At 35.4% G+C, this 23,824-nt stretch overlaps 2 protein-coding genes and 1 long non-coding RNA gene across 6 annotated transcripts; 2 read left to right on the top strand and 1 right to left on the bottom strand.

Annotated features, from left to right (window-relative positions):
* Positions 1-9,198: 9,198 nt before the first annotated feature.
* Positions 9,199-12,922, top strand: LOC123873362. Its single transcript, XM_045918197.1, has one exon. The coding sequence runs from the start codon at positions 9,411-9,413 to the stop codon at positions 12,504-12,506; it is 3,096 nt and encodes a 1,031-aa protein (XP_045774153.1). The 5' UTR covers positions 9,199-9,410; the 3' UTR covers positions 12,507-12,922.
* A 2,477-nt stretch (positions 12,923-15,399) lies between these two features.
* LOC123873387 lies at positions 15,400-15,744 on the top strand. The gene is made up of 2 exons (XR_006797678.1): positions 15,400-15,623; positions 15,665-15,744. It is a non-coding gene; the product is annotated as an uncharacterized LOC123873387 (long non-coding RNA).
* A 303-nt stretch (positions 15,745-16,047) lies between these two features.
* On the bottom strand, positions 16,048-23,249 carry LOC123873381 (thioredoxin, mitochondrial). Of its 4 annotated transcripts, none has more exons than XM_045918227.1 (4): positions 22,577-23,249; positions 18,342-18,488; positions 17,277-17,441; positions 16,048-16,369 (listed from the first exon to the last, which is right to left on the bottom strand). In XM_045918227.1, exons 2-4 carry the CDS (start codon positions 18,480-18,482, stop codon positions 16,238-16,240), a joined length of 438 nt encoding a protein of 145 aa, XP_045774183.1. In that variant the 5' UTR covers positions 18,483-18,488; positions 22,577-23,249; the 3' UTR covers positions 16,048-16,237. The 4 variants fall into 4 exon arrangements, with proteins under 4 accessions (XP_045774183.1, XP_045774184.1, XP_045774185.1 ...); XM_045918228.1 differs by having other exon boundaries at positions 23,036-23,249; XM_045918229.1 differs by having other exon boundaries at positions 23,062-23,249.
* Positions 23,250-23,824: the final 575 nt, after the last annotated feature.

Here is a 23,824-nt window from a genome sequence, read left to right as displayed (position 1 = left end):
GTACAGAGTACAGACTAAAAAGTGCACGTTTGTCTGCGAGTTGCCTTAATATATTTTAGACTGATTTTTTATAACCGCGAGCGTATCTAGGCCGTTATTGATGCGAATTCGGTTGTATACTAAACTTTACCAAAACTAAATTGACAGGACTAATCCCTTACAAGTATTACTTTGCTTAAAAGCTACGAATAACAATATCTGAAGAAATATAACTTTAGAGGAACCATAAGGCATACCAACGTACAGCAATATAATGAGTAAAAACCCTTATTATTATTTCGTACATCCATGGTAAAAAATAAGTTCTCACGCGCCATTTTAATTTTTGCTTCTTTATTATCTTAAAAGTACGATTTTAGTCCGTATTTTAAAAGTGAACTGTATTTTTGACATGACATTTGACTCGTAGAGTTAAAATGGCGCTTGAAAACTCATTTTGTAAGGACTATACAATATACATACACACACACACACTTTCAATGTCAATACATTGAGAATTTTCAGATGTTTAGATCTGTTAATTTAGATTTTGTTAGTTACAACCGAATACTTTACCATTGTATGAATAAAAACTTGACTATTGTTAAGATATAGTATTGTTCTTTTTGATGTTAAATGTTAAGTGTTCACTGTACTTATGAAGAACCGCGATTTTTTACTTCTTAATGAAATTATGGCCACGATTCGTATCTAAAACTAAACGAAACTTAAGTTTAGTGCATCTCTTTCTTTTTTACTTTAGTAAGAAAAGGATAGAAAGATTGCGGTCGACCTAGTTTACAGTACAAATACATATTTTCTATCCCTTTCATACTCCAGTAAAATGAACGAAATGCACTAATTTCTAAAGTTTATTAGTTTTAATGGTATCAGCGTCAATATATTTTTTTATTTAATTTCTGCCCGTGTTTTCTTTGTTGAGAATGAATGTTTTGGAAATGAAAAAAATAAGAATATTTTATGTCCTAGATAGTAAATCATAAATATCACATAAAAATAAATGCCCCAATTTAAAAAGTGTTGTTTTTTTTTTTTAATTTACACCACTTAATTTTCTTAGTTCTTATTATTATTGGGAATTGTTATGATTTTCCAGTACTACCTCTTTTATAAGTCGCATCGACAAAATTGGTTTGCACTAGACTAACTTTAGTCAGACTAAACCTAGACTGACTTTAGTAAGACTAAACCAGACTAAAGACTAAACTGTATGAAGACATACCAATAAAATGCAAACCTTATTGCTCGACGGTTAGATTTTAAACCCAAGAACCACAGAGACTCGTGCTATTTCGCTCATAATCCGCGGTACAAAACATGGCGCGTAGGCAACAACCAATAGCGGACGGACGGACGCGCTATAATTGGCAAACAGAAGTAACCAGAATGTTAGCAAAAACGAACACAGGTGATAGATCAGGTCAATCCACCCACATATTAATATGTCGAGTGAAAAACGCTGGTAGAAATGTTGAATTATGTTACCTATCTAATACATTTTATCAATATATCCTGGAAATAAAGTGATTCATGGAACTTTGTGTTTTGATTCTCCTTTGTACCTACCTACATCATCATTGAGAAGGGTTTGGCCACAATCCACCACGCTGGACGATTGCGCAGTGGCCGAATTCACACACCTTTGAGAACATGGAGACCTTTCAAGCACGGAGGTTACCTACCTCACAAGGTTTTACTTTACCGTTAAAATAAATAGGTATTTGCATAATTGAGTTAATTACGCACATAGCTCCTAAAGGTGAACGCACACTTAGCCGAGCCGAACGAAACGAATTTTAGAATACTGAATATACGAAATCTTATGAAAGGCCGATTCACACCAAGCACGTACACGTGACGCGCGTACACCCCTAACACACCGGGTTACGTATACGTCCACGCTTTACGCAAGCGGTGTGCCACGTTTCATACAGTTCCATACATTACAACGCAATAGTACGCGGTACGTCTACGCTTACACAGCCTGTGTGAACGAGCTAGAAACTTCGCCCCACGTCGAATCGTCCGAATCGGAAGTGTGCGAGGCTTCATGAGATTTCATATAGTTACATAATTCTAAAATTCGTTTCGTTCGACTCGGTTAAGTGTGCGTTCACCTTAAAAGTTAGATATGCATGCCCGGGATCGAACCCCGTACCACCCGAATAGGATGTCGACGTCTTAACCACTAAGCTATCACTATCTTTACATAAAACCTATCATCAGCTCATTTGCGTTCACAGCTGGACAGGCCTTTCCGAGAGCATACCGACATGGTTCTATGCCTTTCCCATTCAATCCAATTACTCCACTGTCACCCTTAATATCGTCGTCCAGTGAGCTAGCTGGGCTATTACAGTTTATGCATAAGCTATAGTATACTTATAATTAGACTTGCAACGAATATTCGGTTACTATTCGGTATTCGGCCTATTCGGCTGCTTTTATTATATTCGGCCGAATACCGAATATCTACATATTATTCGGCCGAATACCGAATACTTAAATAATATATTTTGTCATAGAGAAATAATTGGTAAAATGAAAAATTAAAATCGATTGATTACGTATATATTCATATTTTCATTTCTGTTATAATCATTTAAGTAGTCATTGGTGCATAACAAAGGTACATAATCATCTTCTGAATTGGAAAAATGGAGGATTCTATGTATTTGAATACTTATTGTGGTAATCAAAATTTAGAAGGGTAAGGTTCTCATTTCTTTTATAATCATTTATTAAGTAGTCATTGGTACATAATTAAATCCAATTTAATAAAAAAATCCAGCCGAATACTTTTGCCGAATATTCGGCTATTCGGTCAGGGGCCTCGCCGAATATTCGGTATTCGGTATACTGCCGAATATACTATTCATTGCAAGTCTACTTATAATGCATCTATGGGGTTTGGCAAGCGCCCTGGGCGCCCGAACAAGACGGGACAAAATGTATGGTGCTCTTTGAAATAAAACAGGCGCTTAAATAGAGGGCGTCTACATTTTTATCTTGATAGCGTCCACTTTGCAACGAACAAACAATTTCGCATTTTTACTTTTAGTAAAATTTGATGAGTTACGTACTGAGTGGTTCTTCCATATATAGTTACTAGCCGATGCCCGCGACTTCGCCCGCGTGGATTTAGGTTTTTCGAAATCCCGTGGGAACTCTTTGATTTTCCGGGATAAAAGTAGCCTATGTGCTAATCCAGGATATTATCTATCTCCATTCCAAATTTCAGCCAAATCCGTCCAATGGTTTTTGCGTGAAGGAGTAACAAACACACACACACACACACACACACACACACACACACACACACACACACACACACACACACACACACACATACAAACTTTCGCCTTTATAATATTAGTGTGATGAGTAGGTACACGGTATATACCTATAACCTAGGTTTGCAATCAAGTTCGTAAAAACCCAACACAAGAACTTTTAGATATAGTTTGGTCTTTAAATTTTGAATAAAACAAAAGAATACTTGCTGGGGAAAATATTTATTATGTAAATACAGTTTAATCTAAGTACCTATATCAATAATCGGTAAATAGACAAATAGTACACCATCTGATATAATAATTTTATATTAATGTACCTAAGTACGCGTAACAAGAAAATGGACGACGACAGGTTTCATTTTCAGAAATAGGTAGGTAGGTATCCTACTAGGTAACATATTTGTAAAAGACAGAAGTTTAATTTAGAATTCATTTAGGTACATACGTTTAGGTAAATAGGCAGGTAGTTAGGTACTCTTAGTTTTACATGATATGGACTTTTTTTTAGAATTTATTTTATGGTTGGCCGCACATGGATTAAAGTAATGGTTGGCTGAAGCGACCAACTTGATTTTTAGTCGTGCGACTGAGAGGCACTAGTTGCTGCTAGAATCACACTCGCTTTTTCTTTCTATTAACGGTAGGTACGATAAATTTTATGGCAAGCAAATTAGGGTGGATCTTGACTTAATTTCGTACCTTAGTCGCGTTCTTGAGCAAAACTAAATGCTTATGAAATTAAGTGAGTAAAGCACGCGATTTCTTAACAGTGCGGCCAGCCTACCATTTCTTTTTTAATATATTTTTTTAGCTAATAACCATCTAATATAATAATCGAACCTATGGTTCAAAATTCACAACACCTGTTATAGGATCAACTATCTAGTTACTAATTTTCATTTTGGCCCAAATAATGGTCGTGGTCCATTAGAATAAGAACGGTTTTAATAATTTTTAAGCTCGCTACGTATCTAACACGAATAACATTAATATTAGGTATATATATACTATATAGATCAAGAAAATACCTATATTTAATAATTTTACTATAGTTATATTTTTTAGATATGCTGCAATATAAACCATAATAATACCTATTAATTAGATTCCCCTAGGAATCTCGTTCTAAGGGAAATACCTTTATTAGTACCTAGGTACTTAGTTCACTGATTTGGAATTTTTCAGGTTTTCAATATGGTTTTACTTTAATTCGTTAGTTTTGTATTCAAATACCTATCAGGTACCTATAAAAAATTAATATTTATCTATGCTGATGCACAGATAAATATTACTTTGTACAATTGTCGTTGAGACTTTCGGGAATGTCTCTCACTTGATCAGCGTATACTATAAGGTGGCGCGGAATGCATTCCAAGTATTTGCTAGTATCTAAAATTGTGATAGGGTAGTTAGGTAGATGATCGTAAATCGGATATGTAATAATTTCACAGCCCTTAACTTTTGTATCAATGATAAAAAAATATTTCTTATCAAATTGTTTATTACGTAAAATAGGTCGTTTCTTTAAAAAAATATCATTTTCTTTTACTATTTAGGTGCTTGTGGACATTAATGTCATAAAAAATATTTTAATACGAAAAATCAAACGAAATCATTTCGTAATTGAAATATTTAAGTAGGTACTGCACCATTTTTGATACTGTTTGAGTACTTTTAAGTATCTAAAATTTTAAGTATATAGTATATACCTATTTACTTTTCTATTCAGCATATCTAATTACTACATAAGCGATTTCTTCTACAATAACCCCGTATAATTATTATGTGATACGTAAGTATTATAGGTATATTATAGAAATTTCAAAAAGCACCTAAAAGCGACACAACATGGGTACCATATCACCTTGGGTGAGTACCTCCGATTTAAATACTGTGATAAATTATTAAAATATCGCTAGTAGCCAGTAAAAAGCCAGCAGCTATATGTAAATAAGCTATAGATTACTTAGATGATTAATTGAATTTATGTAAATATTATAATAGTTTACTCATTAGGGTTGCCAGCTTATCGAACGTGAAATTTCCGGGACGTCCCGATTTTTAGAGAAAAACATTATATTCTTATTTATTGCTATCTTTTTCATACTCTTTAGTAAAAGAATAGCACTGTTTAAAATTCGTCAATTTAGTTTAGAGATTTGTGAACAACCGAAAAGGTATAATATAAGTACGACTAAAAATACCTTTCATATAAATCAAAACTACACATTAAGAAAAGCTTGATCACTAATGAGTAAACTATTTTGCTTATATACTAAGAAAATACATGAATGACTAATTAGATCTATAAACTAGGTTTAAGCTCTGTTTAAATGAGTAGTAAAAAGTTCTAATAGCAAATAAAAAGTTGTAAAAATGTATAATTTACGAAACCAGAAGATTTTCAACGAGCTAAAGGAATAAAAAATTAAACTAAAAGTGAAAATTTAAACAAAAATTTATTTTTTAAACTTATAGCATAAAATAATTATATTATAAAGTGTTGATGCGTGGATGATAAATTAAAGATATTTCTTCTAAAAATGAATTTATTGGCGCGGTATTTTTCCCGGATCAGATGGAGTATCACGCGTCGCTGAAGTAACTACATCCAAAGGCACCTTCAGAAGACCATACGTAAAACTTTGCCCACTACTTACCTGTGAAGATCCAGAAAGTTGAAAGCTGCACTTTCCACGGAGGGGAGGATGTTAAAGCGCCTACAGCTTTTTCTCGGCAAATGCACTTTGTTGCGAATAGTTTTAATAATGTTGACAAAGACCATAAATAATTGTTTATCCTAAGAGTATTTTTGTATTGTATATATTTTAAATAGAAATTAATTAACTACATAACTAACATATATTTCATGTATTAAACTCAAATCTTACTTATCTAAAATCATAAATTCGTTATCTGTTTGAAATGTCAGTTCATATAACATATTTTCTTTAACAACCCTCAATTTTATATATTTCTAGATTGTCATTTTTACGTTTTTATAATTTTTTTTTGTTCTCTTCTCTTTGTTAAAACCAAAACGGTCTGCGCGCCAATAAATTCATTTTTAGAAGAAATATCTTTAATTTATCATCCACGCATCAACAATTGGCGACCGTAATGTAACAATACGAACCTGTAAACTACAAACAAAAGGAGACGACCAACAATAATCAAGATATACGCAATTGCAACTTGGCGGTTACTCGACGATCCAGCAACGCATTACAATCGTCTGGTCAGAGCAGCTCAAGCCGGGAAGGTGATCGTATTTCTGGAATTGGAGGACATCTGCGCTGAAGTCAGCACCGATCAGCATTCGCATCCGTGCCGGCCTATTCAGATAAGTGCCCTACTTTTCCTACACATAACCCCTTTTGTCTCATCAATATCTCATTCCTAAATACTCATTCTTACAAAATATCATTCAAATCCTTTCTTACTTAAAGGCTACTATTGAAATACACTGCGATTAGAGTGAAATAATACCTTAATTAGTGAAATAAAACAGTTTTAAATCAAAGTACCTACGTCATCATCGTAACTATTGCATCATATTTTATTGTCGTTATTTTTTTTCGCGCCGGAGGCTCTTTATAGATATTTAGTGTTCCGAACAATTAGATATTATAAAATTAAACTCGAAATACATATTTATCGGTACCTAACTAGTAAAAATATTCAATAATTTGTTTGTTAGTTTATCATTGTAATTTTAACATTTATACCTAACGTAACTAGCCAGATTAGTGCCTATCAAAACTCCTTTGCTTATTGTACTGAAATAAGTACTCAAGGTCAGTGTGCCGACGATTTCAGCTTGGCTGGGTACCTACACCTACTCACGACGCGACGTGGCGTGGCGGGCGCGAGCTGCACAGCGCGTTCCACGGAGCTGAGCTGCGCTTGCCGGTTCACAGGTGACACCAAGGAGACTATACGAGGAGCGTGAGAATTTATTTATTATTTTAGTAATTAGTTTTGAAATAATTCGAGTACCAAATATTATACAAAATGACTAACGTTAACGACAACAAAGGCGATTTAAAGAGCCTATTAACAAAAAGAACGTCAATTAAGGGCCGTATTACAAAATTTAAAAACTATGTCGATAATATTTCTAAAAAAGAAGTTTTAACGGCAATTCAAATATCCGAATTAACAATTAAATTAGAGAAATTTCGTTTACTTTCGGTTCAATACGAGCAGTTGCAAGATTCAATCGATGTTTTAAATTCAGAAAATATAGCTTTTGAAATCAACGAACGAGATGCCATTGAGCAGGACTGTGCGACATGTATGGCTATAGCTCAAACTATTATTAACGAATCGAATAGTCATAAAGACAGTCACGATCAAAGCAACTCGTCCTTGTCTCAGTGCCATCGCGAACACTATGAAGCTGAGTTTAAGTTACCGCAATTGCAAATTAATAAATTCGATGGTGCCTATTTTCGGTGGCTTGAATTCCGCGACACATTTCTATCGCTTATACACAACAACGAGCGCATCAAGCCTATTCATAAATTTCATTATTTGGTATCGTACTTAGAAGGTGACGCCGCTCGTGTCATCGCGAATCTTGAGGTTTCTGCTTCTAACTATAATGACGCGTGGCGCTTATTGTGCGATAGGTACGATAACAAGCGACAACTTATTAATCATCATTTAAATGCTCTTTTTAAAATTGAAACTATGACACGCGAGACTGATCGTTCATTACGCTTTGTGGTGGACACAGTTACTAAGAATTTACGTGCATTGTCCAGTTTGGGTCAAGCTACTGAACATTGGGACTTACTGATAATTCATATGATTTGCTCAAAATTAGATCCACGTACACTTACTAAGTGGGAAGAGATGCGTAATTCTTTGGATGATATACCCACACTTACACAATTTAACAAATTTTTAACAGATCGTGCAGACATTTTAGAGACACTTAATCGCAATAGATTGGAGAGGTCTAAGACATCATCCACCTCTTCACGCCCTGCTACAGGTCAGAATTCTAGCACTAGTATTCAAACAAAATCTTTTACTTCACTAACTCCAAATAACAATATTAAAGGTTGCGTTATATGCAAAGGTGACCATAGAATATATGATTGCGCTAAGTTCAAGGCCAAGAGTATAGAAGAAAGAAAAGCTGACGTACAGCGACTAAAGCTATGCACAAATTGCCTCAGGTTAGGCCACAATCAGCGAAACTGCAGGCTTGGTCCTTGTCGTAAGTGCAAGAAGTTTCATAATAGTTTTTTGTGTGATCAAACAGCACCTTATAATTCCAATAGCAATTATTCTACAAACACTACTGAAACAATAGTCAATTTTTCTAGACAACCAGTAAATCAAGTCATATTGTCTACAGCCATAGTCGAAGTTACCAATCCTAAAATAAACAAATCACTAAAGGTCCGCGCTTTACTAGATTGCGGAAGTCAATCATCATTTTTAACCAATCGTTTAAAAGACATTCTAGGTCTCGAGTCACAGCCTATTAATAAAATTAACGTTGTAGGTATTGGCAACAACTCTTCAAACTTCATCACTGAGAGTTGCATTGCACATATTAGTTCAATACACCAAGATTATAACGTTGCTTTGACTTGCTATATACTCAAAGAGTTGACAGGTTCGATTCCTGCTGCTCCTATGAATTTACAAGGTTTTAAAATTCCAAATAATTTGAAACTTGCAGATCCTAATTTTGACATTCCTTCGTCCATCGATGTCCTCATTGGTGCAGACCTCTTCTGGGATGTCCTAGGTAATGATAAACTTACCTTAGGTCCGAGTTTTCCAAAATTAAGAAACACAAAATTTGGCTGGATAATTGCCGGTCCAATTTATACAAATGTCAATATGTCCAACAAAATTCAATGTAAATTCAATAAGTCAATACTAAAACAAAATGAAGAAACAGAAAGTCTACATGAACTATTACCAAAATTCTGGAACATTGAAGAGATTCCAAACAAAACATGCCTTACTAATACAGAAAAGGCCTGTGAACAACATTTTGTATCCAATACCACTCGATTGTCAAGTGGAAGGTTTTGTGTTCAACTTCCACTCATTGATACACCAGATTGTTTAGGTGATTCTTATTCCATGGCTAAGCAGCGATTTCTAAATTTAGAAAAGCGTTTTAGGAGAAATCCGCAGATCAAAGAACAATACGTCGAATTTATTCGCGAATATGCTGCGCTTGGTCATTTAGAAGTTCTTCCTATAACTAAACCACCTGAACTATCCTATTTTTTGTGTCATCATGCTGTATTCAAAGAGACAAGCGAGTCGACGAAAATTAGAGTCGTCTATGACGGATCTGCCCCTACCCCTTCAGGCTACGCACTCAATGACATTCTGATGGTGGGGCCAAATATCCAGGATTCACTCTTTGCAATTCTAATTCGAGCCAGACAATATAAATTTTTACTAACAGCTGACATCGAAAAAATGTATCGGCAAATTGCATTACATGACGATAATCAAAATCTCCAATTAATTTTATGGCGAGAACATGAATCGGAACCAATTAAAATATTGCGTCTAAAAACCGTAACGTACGGTCTAGCAAGTTCAAGTTTCTTAAGCACACGTTGTCTTTGGCAATTAGGACACGAGTGTACAGACAAATCAATCGAAACAATAATTAAAAATGATTTCTATGTCGATGATCTCATTACCGGAGCTAACACCGAGGATGAACTGACACACATTCAAAATTCGGTATCCAATACTCTTAAGTCTGGATGCTTCAACCTTCGGAAATATCGATCCAATTCTAAATCAATTTTGAATGCCATAAATCCAGAAGAAAAATTAAGCATTAGCTCCTCCACTTCCACTTTAGGACTTGGGTGGACTCCGGGGAATGACAAACTTCAGATATCATTCCAGATCCCTGACAAATCATCAAAGGTAACCAAACGTTTAATCTTGTCATTTACATTCAAAATTTTTGATCCATTGGGTTTGATAAGTCCATGTGTCATTTTACCTAAAATGCTATTGCAGTCTCTATGGCTTCAAAAAATTGATTGGGACGATCCCGTACCCAGAGACATACAACATGCTTGGGATGAATTTTCCAATACATTGCCAAGTCTTGCAAATTTCGAAGTTCCTCGAAACGTACTTTGTGACAATCCTACAACAATAGAACTTCATTCATTCAGCGATGCTTCACAAGGTGCGTACGGGACTTGCATTTACATACGATCCATCAACAATGAAGGTATCAGCGTAAGATTATTATGCTCTAAATCTAAAGTATCTCCAATGAAACCAACTACAATACCTCGTTTAGAGCTCTGTGGAGCTCTCCTGGCGGCTAAATTATCCAAAACCGTCGTTGAATCTCTTCGATGCTCGGTTTCGCGTCAGGTGCACTGGTGTGACTCCACAGTGGTTCTTGGATGGCTTAATACTAACTGTCGAAAATTAAAAACATTTGTGGCGAATAGGGTCGTGGAGATATCCGAAACAACAGATATATCTTCATGGCGCTACGTGCCCACTGCACTTAATCCTGCAGACTATATTTCTAGGGGCGTTACTCCTATGGATATAGTATCTAGGCAGATGTGGTGGCATGGTCCCGAGTTCTTACAAAACCCAGAATCAAAATGGCCTGTTCTTCCATCGCAACGCGTTGAGGAGAACTTACCAGAAACTAAAAGCCTTTCAGCTGCGATAGTAGACATTCCAGATTCTATTATAGAATTTGAACGTTACTCAAAATTATCAAAATTACAGAGAACTTTTGCATACATAAAACGGTTTATTCATAATCTACGACACAAAACAAACAAACTCACAGGCAGTTTATCCTTAGAAGAATTAAATGATGCATTTTCAAATCTTTGTGCCATAGCTCAAGAACAATCTTTTCCAAAGGAATTTAAATTATTAGCAAGTGGAAAGCCAATTAGCAATAATTCTAATATTATATCATTGACACCTTTCTTTGATAAGGATGCTAAATTAATACGAGTTGGTGGCAGAATTAACAATTCTAACTATGATTTCAACAAAAAACATCCTATTTTGCTACACTCAAGTCATCATCTTACTAAATTAATTTTCGAACAATACCACCTTCGTCATATGCATGCTGGACCACAGCTATTGCTTGCATCTATCCGTGAATCATTATGGCCAGTTAACGGCAGACGCCTTGCTAGAAACACATTTCATAACTGCGTAACATGCAAGCGCCATCAAGGGAAAGCAATCTATCCCATAATGGGTAACTTACCCATCCAAAGAATTACACCTGACTTTCCATTCAAAACTGTGGGAATAGACTTTGCTGGTCCATTCTATATCTCTAACAAGAAGGGTCGTGGGTCCAGAGTCATTAAGGCATATTTGTGTTTATTTGTATGCCTAAGATTCAAATGTTTACATTTAGAAGCTGTCAGTGACCTAACCAAAGAAGGTTTTTTACAAGCGCTACGCCGATTTTCGTCTAGACGTGGAAAACCTGCGGAAATTTTTTGCGATAACGCGGGAAATTTTGTCGCGGCAGCTAAGGAAATAGGCAACTTTTTAAAGGCCAATAAACAAACTATCATTGACTCTGCAACTGAAGAACAAATTAAATTCGTATTCTCACCCACGTATAGTCCCCACTTTGGTGGCATTTTTGAGGCTGGTGTCAAATCCGCTAAATACCACATCCGTCGCGTCATGGGTAACACCCATCTAAATTTTGAAGAATTAGGAACATTATTCACTCAAGTCGAGGCTATTTTAAATAGTAGACCTTTATGTCCCCTGACATCCAATCCTACCGACTACCTCTCCTTAACTCCGGGGCACTTTCTGATAGGGCGTCCACTTACTTCGTTGCCATCACCTTCGCTACAAGATTACAATCCAAATCGCCTTCGACGCTATGAAAGACTCGAACAAATTCGCCAGCACTTTTGGCAGCGATGGCAAAAGGAATACATCGCAGAACTTCAGCAGCGATCAAAATGGAGAACGAATTCAGCAAAACTAAAAGAAGGAGATCTAGTACTTCTAATAGAGGACAACTTACCTCCACTATGCTGGAAGCTTGGAAGAGTTTCCCGATTATTTCCCGGATCAGATGGAGTATCACGCGTCGCTGAAGTAACTACATCCAAAGGCACCTTCAGAAGACCATACGTAAAACTTTGCCCACTACTTACCTGTGAAGATCCAGAAAGTTGAAAGCTGCACTTTCCACGGAGGGGAGGATGTTAAAGCGCCTACAGCTTTTTCTCGGCAAATGCACTTTGTTGCGAATAGTTTTAATAATGTTGACAAAGACCATAAATAATTGTTTATCCTAAGAGTATTTTTGTATTGTATATATTTTAAATAGAAATTAATTAACTACATAACTAACATATATTTCATGTATTAAACTCAAATCTTACTTATCTAAAATCATAAATTCGTTATCTGTTTGAAATGTCAGTTCATATAACATATTTTCTTTAACAACCCTCAATTTTATATATTTCTAGATTGTCATTTTTACGTTTTTATAATTTTTTTTTGTTCTCTTCTCTTTGTTAAAACCAAAACGGTCTGCGCGCCAATAAATTCATTTTTAGAAGAAATATCTTTAATTTATCATCCACGCATCAACATAAAGTACATCACAATTATAACGTAATATCGTTGCGTACTTTTATATCCTTACAATCAAAAATTCGACTAAATATTATAAAATATTTATTTAGGTACAAGTTTGATTACATTAATATTTGAATACAAGTAACAATTACCTACTAAAAGTATAAAAGATGGTAAACCAAAAAACGAGAGGCGATCAAATATATTTCATTTTTTAACAATGGCACATAAACGTTTTAGGTTTCCCATCCTTGATATTATAATAATACACATCACAAACATATTAAAATCCGTGATATAAAAACTAAGTCGATTTTAAACTTTCAAATCGATTAAATGATTTTTACAAACTTCAAAATACTAGATATAACACTAAAAAAGCGTCGGTTTTTTACTAAACAACTCTTTGGACGAAAATTTACTACTTTATAAAAACCTATGTTTTATAAAATAAGTCATCTTCGTATATATTTGAAAGAAAGTCAATAAGATATACTTACTAAGGTAGTTATTTAGAATCGCAATAAAAAAATATAAAGAACTTATCTCGATAGCAAGGGTTTATAAATAGGATTTGTTTAAAGTTTCACCCATGACATGCCACGTCACGAGTGTGTTAAATCGTCAGTAATATTTACGTGCGATTAAGGTAGGGTTGTCAATCGTCCCGATTTTTTTAGTACGTTTCAGTTCTGGAAAATTGCGTCCCAAAAATAAAGGATCTAACTTGGCGGAAAAGATTTATGAAAAAACGTTTTTTCTATAATTGTACCTACAAGTCATAAATATTTTGTCCCACCGCACGAATCACGAGTGTATTTAACAATTCCAAAAAGTTCGGATTATTTTTGGACGACACGAGAAAGTTCGTACGAAAACGCACGATTCAAGTTCGTACGAAAACGCACCCAAAGTGCGGTCGGCCTAAATAAAATCAAAATACGCTCCATAGATCTGAAGTATGACATATCAAAATGTATTGATACTTTTATGCGAAATCGGTGTATACCGGTCCATTATTGGTATTTATCGTACAACCTACATCTATACTAAGCTTCTCTTAATATTGTCTCACGGTTTTGACACATTGCACCGTTTACGTATACGTATCAATAAATTCAATCTCGAGACACAACCTTACAGTGAAAATACTGTTCACTTTATTAAGGCGATAAAGCATGTTTTTCCAAATTACGCGATGTAATCTTGTATTGCAAGCCAAGTAAACTATATAGCAAGAATCAGTCTGAGAAACTACACAGCCCAATGAGCAAGACAGGGCAACGTAAAATCAACAACTAGAAAAAAGTAAAGAGCACCAAAAGACAACGTCTGCACCGCACGAGATTCAGTTAAGACTAACATTTTGTTCGTGTGAACGTGCCCTATGTTCGTATCTGCGACCGTGCAGTTTCTTACTTCCCTATTAGCTCGTCTCCCTAAACAGGACTAAGGCTGATATCTATAGAGTGCACTTTGACTTTGCTCAGACCTAAGACACTGTTAAAACGAGACAGCGTTATACCGCTGCCATAAATCTGTCTCGTTTAAACTGAAACTTAAGTCAAAGCAAAGTCAAAGTGCGCTCTATAGATTTCAACCATAGAGTCTAGACGTCTATGCCTTTAGGCAGTGGATTTAGTTGAGCGTGTTACATTCTCTAAATAATTTGAGCATGGCGCCAGACTTTAAGTACTTGATTTGGAACAATACCAGTAAAATGTTAGGCCATAAAACTGCAACAGGCAGCTACTAGCGGGATATAAGTATACAAAGGTTGCAAACATTTCAATACTTGCAGGTAATTGATTAAAATTCTCCCAAGATGTATAATCAATCTAAGAAAGCTGTTTTTTCTGAGTGTCTCATCATAAAGAAAAATGTGATTATCTTTATCAATACAATATAACAAGTGTCAATGGCAAGAAATGTAACCATTACATTAAAATTATGGAGTGCAGAGGTAAGGAGCACGATTTCTGTCTGTTCAAATGTGCTACATAAGGGAGGCGCTGCAATAACTACGGAACTAGGTACGTAAATCGTTGAGGTATACTACGTAGATACGTAATAGCTACGCAAATTGCTGAGGTATACTACGTAAATACGTAATAGCTACGCAAATTGCTGAGGTATACTACGTAAATACGTGATAGCTACGCAAATTGCTGAGGTATACTACGTAAATACGTGATAGCTACACAAATTGTTGAGGTATACTACGTAAATACGTAATAGCTACGCAAATTGTTAAGGTATACTACGTAAATACGTAATAGCTACGCAAATTGCTGTGGTGTACTACGTAAATACGTAATAGCTACGCTAATTGCTGTGGTGTACTACGTAAATACGTAATAGCTACGCAAATTGCTGAGGTGTACTACGTAAATACGTAATAGCTACGCAAATTGCTGTGGTGTACTACGTAAATACGTAATAGCTACGCAAATTGCTGTGGTGTACTACATAAATACGTAATAGCTACGCTAATTGCTGTGGTGTACTACGTAAATACGTAATAGCTACGCAAATTGCTGTGGTGTACTACGTAAATACGTAATAGCTACGCAAATTGCTGTGGTGTACTACGTAAATACGTAATAGCTACGCAAATTGCTGTGGTGTACTACGTAAATACGTAATAGCTACGCAAATTGCTGTGGTATACTACGTAAATACGTAATAGCTACGCAAATTGCTGTGGTGTACTACGTAAATACGTAATAGCTACGCAAATTGCTGAGGTATCGTATACAGGACACTCACTAATTACTTTACTAAAATAATAAATTTTCTAACTCGGATTACTTCACTGTGGACACTTTTTCAACTTTCCCCCCCTAACAGATTGTGCTCTTTGCCTCCACGCTCCATAATAGGGTCTGAACTGTAGTAATAAATGATGTGATGTTTTGCAGGCAAAGAGGTAGTTTTATAATAAAAAAAAAATAGGTTTATCGAAATTTTTATCATTATAATTTTTATTTATATTTTTCGATGGACCGACGATATAAAGCAGCTGCTGGTGGGAAGTGGCTGGATGACGAAGGCTGAGGACCGGGTGTGGTGGCGCTCTTTAGTGAAGGCCTATGTCCAACAGTGGACATCCACAGGCTGATGATGATGATGATGATGATGATGATGAATTTTTATATAATATATCGAAAAATCTATTTTTTTAATTATCAACGAATTCTAGCCCCATATACTACCGCTATGCTAAACATCACATCCTTTTATTACTACACTCCAAGACTGTATTAAAAATTAAAAAAAATAACAACTAAGTATGTCTAAAGGGAAATTGCTAGATATGTTCACGCGTCCTCCTTCTTCTTGCCGGACATCCGGTCGATGAGGTTATTGATCATGTCCGCATCGACGAGGCCAATGAATTTATCGACTATTAGACCGTTCTTGATCGCTATCACCGCTGGCACTGCTTTTACCTGGAAAAAAGAAAGTAATTATTATATAGAGGCCTATAATAGTAGATTATTCAACATGGGGTAATGTCATGTCTTACGTCACGGGCGCTGGGCTAAATCACAAGCGTAACAAGGGATTTTAGAGTAACTCACGAGCGTAGCGAAGGTGTTGCATCTGGAATCCTGAGTTCTGAAGCGCGAGGTTTAGGGGCGCCCAAGACAAAGACAGCATTACCCCCGCGTTCAATACTCTAATTTTCGGACCTAGCGAGACAATATTGTATGCTTAAATAGGTACCTACCTGGCTATAGAAATTTTTGGGAGCAAATCGTTTATTACACTTTGAGTATAAATAGTTTCCGGAGTTAAATTACTGCTGCCATCATCGTAGTCACATTCGACATTTTAATATCAAGTTAAATAAATAATTAATTTCAATAACACCACAATATAACGTTTTGCTTAGAAGGATCAAGGAATTTTCAATAGTCTTTACTCTATGGTTTGTGTTTTTGGCAAGTGAAAAAGACGCCATCACTCATCAAAGCGAGATAGAATATTTAAATCTCGCGAGTGAGAGGGACGCCATCATACGAAGCGAGACAGCCATAGCAGCCTGGACTAAACCATCCTTGGAAGCTACATTACGTCCCTTAAGATGTAATGGATTTCAGTACAACATTATACAACCCGGCTAAGTCATAGGAATGTTATGACGTACTTTTGCCTTTAGATAACAGGTCTGTAATAAGGCATTGACGAGCGAGTGGTATGAAAAAAAATAATTAATACATGTAACGCTTAAATAGTGGTTTTAGAGCTGTAGTTAAGTGAATCGCCTTAAGTAGTACTATTCGACGTATAGTCGGTTCGCATCTATGTCTAATATTAATATGGATAGTTTATGCGGATGATAAAGATAGCAACCTCAAATGCATGCACAAGTTCAGCGTTGTCCTCCACGTCCACCACGGCCAGGTCGAGGTTGTGGAGCGGCTCGATCAGCTCCTTGAGCTTGGGAGTCAGGATCTTGCACGGCTCACACCATTCCGCATGGAAGTTGACGATTACCGGCTTGTCGTTATTCATTACCTGTAACCAATAATAATGATAATAAATCATCCCAATCGTAATATCTGCGAATGGGTTGATCCCAGTCAGCCTCGCTCACCATCTGAGGCGACTGGGATTCCGTGGCAGTTCGCTCGCAGCCAGGATGCAAAAAGCGGTCCTGCTAGACTCGGCTAGGATACTCCGCCGATTTCTCAACCTGTCGCCCTGACCTCCGGCCGCTTGGTCTCCCCTGCCGGGGTGTAATCCTCCGCCTAGTACAAATATGTATCTATGTAATGTGTATGTAGGTTTATTTATTTTTATGTATGTAAGTATATTATTATATTTTTGCACAAGTATATCCGCAAACACAGGTACACTCTCTATTCCCTCGCTCTCATAGCCCTATGGGACGGAAATTCGGCATGACGTGTCGTGCTTTCTCCTAGCACAAGCTTTGCCCTTAGTTGGAGGGGATAGAGGAATATTAGTCATGATTAACATGGCTAATATTCATTTTAAAAGAAAGTAAAATAAACTCTACTTATTAATAAATTCATTGCTGTTTTTCACTGGTATGGTTTCATTGTGCATTATGGACTTGGATATGGATTTGGCTTGGCGCAGGCCGGCCAGCCGCCGCAGCGGCGACCTCAACGTTTGAGCAACTCATTGTTAAGTACAAGTGTAAATTAAAAATTTATAACACCCCCGACAAGTGAAGGTTACAGTAACTAGAAAAGAGATGATAACTTTCAAACAGCTGAACCGATTTGCTTGGATTATAGCTAAGAACACTCTCGATCAAGCCACCTTTAAAACAAAAAACACTAAATTAAAATCGGTTCATTAGTTTCGGAGCTACGATGCCACAGACAGATACACACGTCAAACTTATAACAACCCTCTTTTTGGGTCGGGGGTTAAAAACAAACTCACTTTATTAATAAATTCATTGTTGTTCTTCACTAGTATGGTTTCATTGTGCACTACGGACTTGGATATGGATTTGGCTTGGCGCAGGCCGGCCAGCCGCCGCATCGGCGATCTGAGCCCTTGAGTTAATATGGCACCACTCATGTTGGCCTAGAAACAGAGAATCACATATAAAAATATAAATAAGTAGATTGCACCTTGATAGAACAGAATAAGAGTATGAATATAGTTAAAGTTATAACCATCCTCTCACAGTAACAGAAAAATATTTATGAAGGATACTTTTTTGCCATTTGAGCAAAGTTAATTTTCAGTTTGAGTATCAGTCTTTTATTAGATCATGAGCAAATAAGTCTTAAATGATACAATTAAAAGACATTAATATAATCTGAAGAGCTATAAAATAAAAATCAGTCAAGTGCGAGTAGGACTCGCACACGAAAGGTTCCGTACCATTCTACAAGAAATAACTTTTTTTTCATGGCAGCCTCTTTCAAATTTTTATTATTTGTTGTTATAGTGGTAATACCTATTACTGTTCACGAGATACAGCTCACTGACAGATGTACGGACGAATGGACGGATAGCAGAGACTTACTACTACTTTTCATTTATTTAGACATTAATGCAACGGAACTAAATTACTTCATAGACACACACACATCTTCATTTTTATCTTTATTTCTTGAACCTTAGAATAGCTGTTATACTTAATAATTGTTATAATGTTAGCTTTAATTTAACCTAGTGTCAAATAAAATTGTAAACGGGATATTGTAAATGCAAACTAGGTACCCACGATACAGGATTACCTAGTGTGGGTACCACCAGACAGGGAAATTATTGTACAAGACTATATTTTGTTAGTAAAACATTTTTCATTTTTTTTCATTTTCATTTACTAATAGGGTCCCGTTGGCACCCTTGGTGTAGGGAACCCAAAAAGTAAAACGTCTGTGTCAAATACTATGCAGTCTGACAGAATTAGGTAAATAGTATTTAACTTATCTTTTAGAAACAGTATGCTTAGTATGAGATTAATATTTTGCCAGTGTTGATAACTTGATAGTTTGTATTGAAGTGTAACACTTTAGCGTTATAGTAAAGTGGATCTTAACTACCTGGTTTTAAAACTAAAGTTGATCTATACCTCTGCAGCCAGCGTTCAAGTGCAAAGATCGCGAAATTATAATCAGTGTTATTGAATTTTTAACCTAAATTAAAGAGTGTTTAGGTCCATTTTACTTTAACTTTATTGTGTATTCAACTCTCAAATTTTATCAATGTTAGTTGGATATAAAATTTCATGCTAAGCACCTAGGTTGTATTTTTAAATTATTCTCATAACATTTTCTTGGATTTTCTTGGATTATAGCTAAGAACACTCAAGCCACCTTTCAAACAAAAACAAACAAAATTAAAATCGGTTCATTAGTTTAGGAGCTACGATAGCACAGACAGATACACACGTCACACCCCTCTTTTTGGGTTGGGGGCTAATGAAGAAATGAAAACAATTTTGAATTTGGGTGAAATTCCAAGTGTTTGTTTTATTTATGTAACGAAAGTGTGTCTGTCTGTCTATCTATCTGTCTGTCTGCTAAGTTTTCACGGCCCAACCACTGAACCGATTTTAATGAAATTTGGTACAAACTCAAAGTCAAAAGTCGAAATCATTTATTCAAAGTAGGTACTCTTTTTGATGGTCGATATTGTTAAATTTATACGATATACTGGTGATAATTAATTACGTAACTTAAAACTAAAGCTACGAGGGTTCCAAACGCGCCCAAGACTGAGAAGAGCCCACAACAAACACACTTGGGATACAGACTTGGGATACATCCCGGGGAAGGACATAGGCTACTTTTTATCCCGGAAAATCAAAGAGTTCAAAAAACCGAATTCCACGCGGACGAAGCCGCGGGCATCCCCTAGTTTCCCATATGTACTAAAACATCAGCATGCAAAATCTAAAACTAAGAACCTATTTGATAGTATTTAAGTAATATTTTAATTAAAAATAATTACTCAAAACTCCAATTTTTATGATTAAGCAACTAGTTAAACAAGGAAGCTGTTATCAACTTCTTATAATGTTGATAACAGATGACACGTTTCATTTGTTTTCATTTGGCACAGACAAATAAATGCTATTGTTGGATCAGATAACAAAATACTACTTATTATTATTATATTTATAATTTTTATGACAGTGTTTTACCAGTTGCGTCAGTAATGAATGGAAATACATAATAATATATGTATATCTCCAATTTCGACACTGGCACAAAGTGAACCGTGGTCTAGTGCCGGAGCGCTGTACCCAGGGACACGCAGGTTCAAATTCTGGCGGTTCTACAATTTCTGATATTTAAAAACATTGAGAACATACTTGCCATAAACAAAGAATATTAGCCACTAGAGGATGCCCGCGACTTCGTACGCGTGGATTTCGGTTTTTAAAGATCCCATGGGAACTATTAGATTTTCTGGGATAAAAAGTAGCCTATGTCCATCCCCAGGATAACTCTGTACCAAACGTCAAAATCGGTAAAACTGTTGGGCCGTGAAAAGGTAGCAGACAGACAGACGGACTCGCATTTATAATATTAGTATGGATAGTATGGATGGATGTTAATCATGACTAATACTGATTAAGCGTAAAGCTTGTGCCAGGAGTCTATATATTTGTTCTATATATGTAACCTGTTATGTCAAAAGTATGGTTCACCCTTCGATTAAGGACAAAAATCATACCATGAATATATACTTTTGTCAGGACTCTTGACAGTTGACACAGAGCAAATATGGCGAGTGTGTTCTCAAAATGTATGCACTTTATTTATTTACTTTACACTTAGCAATATAAAATGAATAAATTAATGAGACCATATTATTTATATAGGGTACTTGGTTACATTGTTTGTGAATAAAGTGAATTTAAGTCGGTATGTTGTGATATTGTATGACAATCTCAGTTTGTAGCCACGTAGCTAATACATTTATTACAATGAACTAAAGTGTTTCATTTATGTTTCCAAATATATTAAAAGAACAAGAATTTTTGGTCTATAACCTTAGGAATTTCTACATAACATAAGATATGAAGATGGGACTCGTAGAGATGCCGTATAGCACAGGAGTGAAGGTTGGATGGCAATAAATGGGACACCAACAAAATGCCAATGATAACAAGTTGTTATTTAAAAAAAAAACAAAACATGACTGCAAAAAAATGAATATAAGTATTTCACATTTGAAAATAGTGCCATTAATCCACAATATAATGATTCTAATCATACCCTATACAGCCAAATCTGTTCAGGGATTTTCAAGTTATGCTGGAATACAGAAATTCACATAATACATACAATATGAACCTTGAAAAAATTACACTGCTTTTTTGGGCAGTTGTGTATTAAGGCTCCTCCAGTTGACACCAGGCCAACTATACAGGTATTATAGAGCACAACTATGTGTGTAGGAGCGCCCAGAAAAAGAAGGATTTTCCGTAGACGGAAGCACAAGAAGGTCTACAGAAAATTGAAGGTCTACAGATCATGAAAAAATAGAAGAAGTCAAGACCTACAAAGGATTGTAGCACTGAAGGAATAAAAAAAAAATAATAAGTAATAGATTCACTTGGAATTTTAAAAACACTTGTGAGAAAAATCTTTCTTTATTCTACTTGTCCCAAATACCTAAACAAGAGAACAATATACAGAATAAAGAAATAAAAGAAAAAACTATACAAAAGCATGCTAAATACACTGAACATACAGCTTTACCAATACTTGTGACAGCTGGAAAGTCTCAAATGATATCAAAAATTTCTTATAGGTGAAATAGCTCTGCTTGGTGAGCCTTAAGAAATAAGCTACAAAAGAAGCTGACATAAGGCTTAGATAAAGAAAAAACTGAAAGCAATAGATGGAAAAAAGTGTGAGTCTAGAGTCTGACACAAAGGGTTCTGAAACATTATATATAACATTTTTTTTTGTTATATGACCACAAATTGACGGATTTTGGATTTTTCCCTTTACTTGTGCTGTAAGATATTGCTACTTGCCAAATTTCATTATACTAGGTCAAAGGGAAGTACCCTATAGGTTTTGATTCCCCCTTTTTCCTTTTGAGGTATGGAACCCTAAAAACATCTAAAGGCAACAAACCAAAACTGCATTCAAAAACACAAGTTAAATACCACAAAATGAATGTTATAAGTAAGCACTTACCAGTGTTACTATGAAAGCTTAATTATTTTTACGAACTTGCTGCGAATCCTCGGGCGGCATGGTAAAACAAGTGATCAAATAAGAGATCAAATATATAAAACCCATGAACCCACCAATACACAAACTTATCACGGTTGGAGACCTAGGTAAATGCTGAATTATCTTGCCAACTGGCCCTAGAACTTTCTCTTTTGGCAACGTGAATAGGTAACCACTAAATATAACAACACAAAAGAAAAATATCTTCAAAGTATAATGTTCCTCAGCCACAGATACCCAGAAAAGTATAACAACAATGAACCAAGAGAAAAGATAAGCATACAAATTCAGATCCACATCATCCACACCAGGATTTGACATTGTTTATTAATTGTTAATCATAGGAATATCCCAAAATTCTTTTCACCGTAGTTTAGTAAGATTTAGGTATACATTCATGCAGAAAATAGATGTATTTACAGCTTATCTTAGTCAATGCCACATACTTAAATGCACTTATTATCTCACTTTTTCTTTACTAAGAGGATTTTATTGGACTCTTAACGAATAGTCCACTAATCTGTGATTAAAATACGATTTAAAATACGATAAAAATCACAAAAACTAATATTTCATTTTAGATTATCGGACCATCGCCACATCTATTGACTTATGCCACAGATCACTATATACCAGACTTATGCAAAGAGTGTATAAACTATAAACCAATATAAACACAGAGACGTGCTACCTAAACATGATTGTGCACTTCAGCTTTAATTCCCTGCAAAAATAAATTCTATTGCATTAGCATAAAGTCCAATTTCTAATACAATTATGCTAAGCGGAAAAACGAGCCGAGCGAGAGGTCTATAAATTGGAGTGTGTCACTGTCTAATGGATTGCAAGCATAAAAAAATATTTTCTATGGTACTAATTATGATGTAGCTCACAAAGTTCTTATTCATTGTTTATTTAATTTCAAACAACAAGATTACTTTCTTTTGTTTTTGCAGTAATTTTCATACTATTATATTTATTTTATAATGTCATTAAAATATCATTTAGTTTAAAAAGTATTATTTATATTTTTTTAAATTAATAGGATGACAACACTGGGTGTCAAGCAAAACAATATGGCGAACATTCTGTACTATACTATACAGAAGTAGTAAGGTAACCATAATTTGATTGTTTAATGGAAGTGTTTTTTCTGTTTATCGATAGATTTCTCAAAAATGAAGACTTAAGGCAAAAATGGATCGCTGT

The sequence above is a fragment of the Maniola jurtina genome, chromosome 16 (genome assembly GCF_905333055.1).
Source record: "Maniola jurtina chromosome 16, ilManJurt1.1, whole genome shotgun sequence".
Classification (NCBI taxonomy): domain Eukaryota; kingdom Metazoa; phylum Arthropoda; class Insecta; order Lepidoptera; family Nymphalidae; genus Maniola; species Maniola jurtina.
The sequence above is the reverse complement of the archived record's forward strand: the minus strand, read 5'-3'. Positions and strand labels throughout refer to the sequence as shown.

What these genes read in the sequence shown, in the direction of transcription:
- LOC123873362 (XM_045918197.1), top strand. Translation starts at nt 9,411, where the DNA reads ATGGCTAAGCAGCGATTTCTAAATTTAGAAAAGCGTTTTAGGAGAAAT.
- LOC123873381 (XM_045918227.1), bottom strand. Translation starts at nt 18,482, where the DNA reads ATGAGTGGTGCCATATTAACTCAAGGGCTCAGATCGCCGATGCGGCGG. An exon ending in ACAATGAATTTATTAATAAA is followed by an intron (nt 17,442 to 18,341) that starts GTGAGTTTGTTT and finishes TATTGGTTACAG; the next exon opens with GTAATGAATAACGACAAGCC. An exon ending in AACTTGTGCATGCATTTGAG is followed by an intron (nt 16,370 to 17,276) that starts GTTGCTATCTTT and finishes TCTTTTTTCCAG; the next exon opens with GTAAAAGCAGTGCCAGCGGT.